Source organism: Salvelinus namaycush, chromosome 26, assembly GCF_016432855.1.
Source record: "Salvelinus namaycush isolate Seneca chromosome 26, SaNama_1.0, whole genome shotgun sequence".
In the NCBI taxonomy this organism is placed as follows: domain Eukaryota; kingdom Metazoa; phylum Chordata; class Actinopteri; order Salmoniformes; family Salmonidae; genus Salvelinus; species Salvelinus namaycush.
Window position 1 is genome coordinate 3,076,833 of NC_052332.1, and position 3,779 is coordinate 3,080,611.

The 3,779-nt window shown below is 48.3% G+C and overlaps 1 protein-coding gene across 1 annotated transcript; it reads right to left on the bottom strand.

The window, feature by feature from the left end:
* Positions 1-407: 407 nt before the first annotated feature.
* LOC120021795 (zinc finger and BTB domain-containing protein 43-like) lies at positions 408-3,491 on the bottom strand. Its single transcript, XM_038965646.1, has 2 exons — positions 3,370-3,491; positions 408-2,043 (listed from the first exon to the last, which is right to left on the bottom strand). The coding sequence occupies exon 2, from the start codon at positions 2,022-2,024 to the stop codon at positions 609-611; it is 1,416 nt and encodes a 471-aa protein (XP_038821574.1). The 5' UTR covers positions 2,025-2,043; positions 3,370-3,491; the 3' UTR covers positions 408-608.
* Positions 3,492-3,779: the final 288 nt, after the last annotated feature.

Genomic DNA, 3,779 nt, shown 5'->3' on the forward strand with positions numbered 1-3,779 from the left:
TGATGTCTGGACCTCCAACCATCTTTGTGGTTCCACTTGAAATGTAAGTGTTATTCCCATTTTACTACATTTATTAGCCAAACCATTATACACACCCTGTATTCAAGAGCATGTTGTGTCACAACCGATGGCAGGCACAACACAAACACGTTAAAGGATGTAAAATAGGAGCTTCCACATTTTTAGATAATTGACGTTAAAGGAAAAAATATATAAAATAGTTTGACAACCCTGTTTGTAAGCTTTTCAAATTATATAAATCTAAACCGTTTATCTTTTCCAGTGATGAAGACATGGATGTCTTATGGTATGTTGGGGTATGAAAAATGGGTAAACTTTGACCACCTTTATCTCTTGAACATGTTGGCATTCAGGTAAAAGAAAAAGCTGTTTCTGAGCACTTCTACAATGGGCAAATATGTATGTAAGGTTTTGTTCAAATCAAAAGGGGTGGATTAACCCTATATCCACCTAAACTGGCTGGTCATCCAAGCAACTGTGTGTTAATCTGATCCAGGATCAGCAAATCTGGGCAGCCTGCTCAGTGAAACTGATACGGGACTGTGGGAGATGACGAAGTGAACTGTAGTTGGAAATCTGATCTGGGGTCAGCAGATCTGGGCAGCCTGCTCGTTGACGGCAGGCCGGGCCTGGTGGGCCCTGGTGCAGGAGGACGTGTGTCTGTTGAAGCTGTCCCGCCACATGAAGCGCTTGGCACACAGGCTGCACTCGTAGGGCTTTACACCCGTGTGAATCTTCATGTGGCCCACCAGGTGGTGCTTCATCTTGAAGCTCTTGCCGCACACGGCGCAGCCGTATGGCCGCAAGCCAAGGTGCATGCTCATGTGCCGGTCCCGTTGGCTCTTGTGGGTGAAACTCTTGCCACACTGGCAGGGGTACAATTTGTAGACCACTGAGGCAAAGCCCGAGTGGGAGGTCTCTTCCTGGAGGCCACTGGGGTTTCCTTCCAAACCACCGCTACTCTCCTCACCCCCGGTTGCCCCTCCTAGCAGGTCGTTCTTCAGCCCAAGCGGGGTTCCTTCGGCCTTGTCGCCGGAGAAGCCCTCCATGGAGGTGCCATAAAAGTCCAGCGGGTCCTCCTCCAGGCGATCCTCCAGCTGAGCTGCCAGCTTCTCGTCGATGCTGTGGCCCAGGGAGCTCTTGCTGGCCGAGGCCTGGGAGTGGCTAAAGTTCATCTGCTCGGGGTCAGTAACCGCAGGGTCCCCGCTAAACAGAGCTCCGCCGCCCCCACAATCCTCACGCCTCTCTGACTTCACATGGACCCATTTTCTGTGGCCCATGATGCTGGGTGGGACGTAGGCTGGTCTGGAGTACTGGTAGTCCCCCTCACCAACCTCCTCGTCATCCCCGTCCTGGCTGGTGGCCTCGCTACCTGAGCCGTCGTGGTCGACCGGCGGAGAGCAGCTGCCGCCGGGCTGGATGCTGTTGTTCTCCAGAGAGGATGGGGAGAAGCTGTTCTCCAGGAGCTGATCCATTTCCATCTTGGCAAAGCCCTCCACTGCTACTCCGCCGGCCTCCAGGCCCATGGAGCCATCCCCAAGGCTGTGGTAGCTGCTGTCCCCAGGGGAAGGCCTGTCCCCAAGCCCACCAGAAGACTTGTGCGCTAATGTTCTTGTGCCGTTTCCTACCACCTCTAACAGCTCAGTGCACTTGTCCACCACGTGCCACATCTGGAGGAAGCTTGCTGCAGTGAGGAACGCTACCACTTCGCCGGCCGGTAGGTGCAGGGTGCCTGTGTAGCAAGAGAGGAGGAGGCGTTCGAACACACATGGGTGCATGACGTCGGGTAAAACACAGCGGGCGCTGTTTTTGAGGAGGACCTGGTCGCAGAAGTAGGGCGAACTGGCGGCCAGGACGGCCCGGTGAGCGCGGTACTGGTGGCCCTGGATGACCACGATGATGTCACAAAGCTGGCCTCTCTGCCGTTGCTGGTTGAGCTTCTGAAGCAGGGATCCGGAGAAGTTTGGGAAGTCCACGCGGAGCACGTTACCCTCGGACTCCATGGCAGCCAGGGTTCTAGATCTAGAACATGTAGAACATCAACAAGTCATTCATTATGTTGAAGTTAAATATGTGGGTTCTAGATCTAGAGCATAGAGGTATTAAGGTACTGTAACGACCCTGGGTTTATAAGCGCGTTAATCGACTCGGCTTTTGCTGCACAGTCGATAGCGCGCCGGAACTCGGGCTAGAAGGTCGAGGGTTCGAGACCTGCTCCCTGCTGTTTCATTACATTGGTGTCAGAAGTGATCGGACCTTGCATCCACGACAGTGCGTGTGCTTGGCCGGTGCGTGTGTTCCTGTAATACGTAGAGTCGCAAGCTAGCGCGAGGACGCGCTCTTTGAAAGGAGGGAGTAGTGTAACGACCCTGGGTTTATAAGCGCGGAAATCGAATCTCTGCTGCACGAGCATGCTTTTGCGGCACAGATTTAAAAACCATCATATTGAAGCAAACTTGGGAGTCACGCGATGATATGGTGTGTGGTCCTCTCACTACGACTCGGGAAACCATGCAGTTTATTAGGTTACAGATTAAGTTAATTATGAGGAACTTCACAGGGTGCTGAAAGTGCACGCTATGAGCTTCATGGTCCTTTCCAATAAATATCGAGGGACTCATTCTGGTGACATGATGATCGATGCTTGACAAAAACAAATATCCATAATAATCTCATAATGTAGACTAGCCTACGCGCACTGTATCTGCGAGCTGTTGGTTAGAACGCATGTGCCAAGACCAGAGTAGGCAGGCTATTTAGGCAACAGTTTTTGTGACAAAACTATTGGTTGAGTTGAAAATGCGATAGAAACACATTTAGATTTGTATTCTGTACATGAAAACGCAATACAAATGTAATGCTGTGTGTCTACGTCATCACGCACTGTTTTTTCCCCGCAACAAGTCAGTTTTGGTGGAAACACTCCACTTGACGGAAAATGCAAATATTTTCTTTATGCAGATTTTAGAATATTCGCATGAAATCTGTCGCCAATAAGATGGAAACCTAGCTAATGATAGAAGCTGTTACCAAGCAAATACAATTGAATACTCACAATGAAGAAAAAACGTAGGTAAGCAATATAGGTTTGGATTTCAACATCTGCACAGATTTGCATTCAGAACACTGTGTGCAAGTGTAAACATTTCCATTTCCCGTGTGATTCACAAGATGCTGAAAAAACAATGTTGCAGAAGCTGGCTAGCTGAGCTATGGCGCTAACCCAAGTACAATGCACTGAATACATCAAATTCTTACGATCATGATGAATTCCTAGGTTTTCAAGAATTACTGACCATACGTACATATCTATGAGTCGTACATGCATGAAAAATAGAGTTGTCTCACCTTTGATTTCATTTTGATCTTTTGATTTAGAATACAACAGTCACCTCTCTTCCGAGTTCCACCGGATTTCTTTCAGTTTACGTCATCACGTAGCCAAGAATCGCATGGCGCGTTATGAGCAATGTAAACAAACCCGCCGGCAGCCCGCCCCCACTGTCTGGTTTCCACAAGATAACACAGCAACAAAGTCAGATTCAGAGTCACAAATCAAATCAAATCGAATGTTATTTGTCACATGTGCCCAATACAACAAGTGTAGACCTTACCGTGAAATGCTTATTTACAAGCCCTTAACCAACAACGCAGTTCAAGAAATAGAGTTAAGAAAAAAATTACTGAATAAAATATAGTAAAAATTTAAATAAAAACGAACACAATAAAATAACAATACCGAGGCTATATAAAAGGGG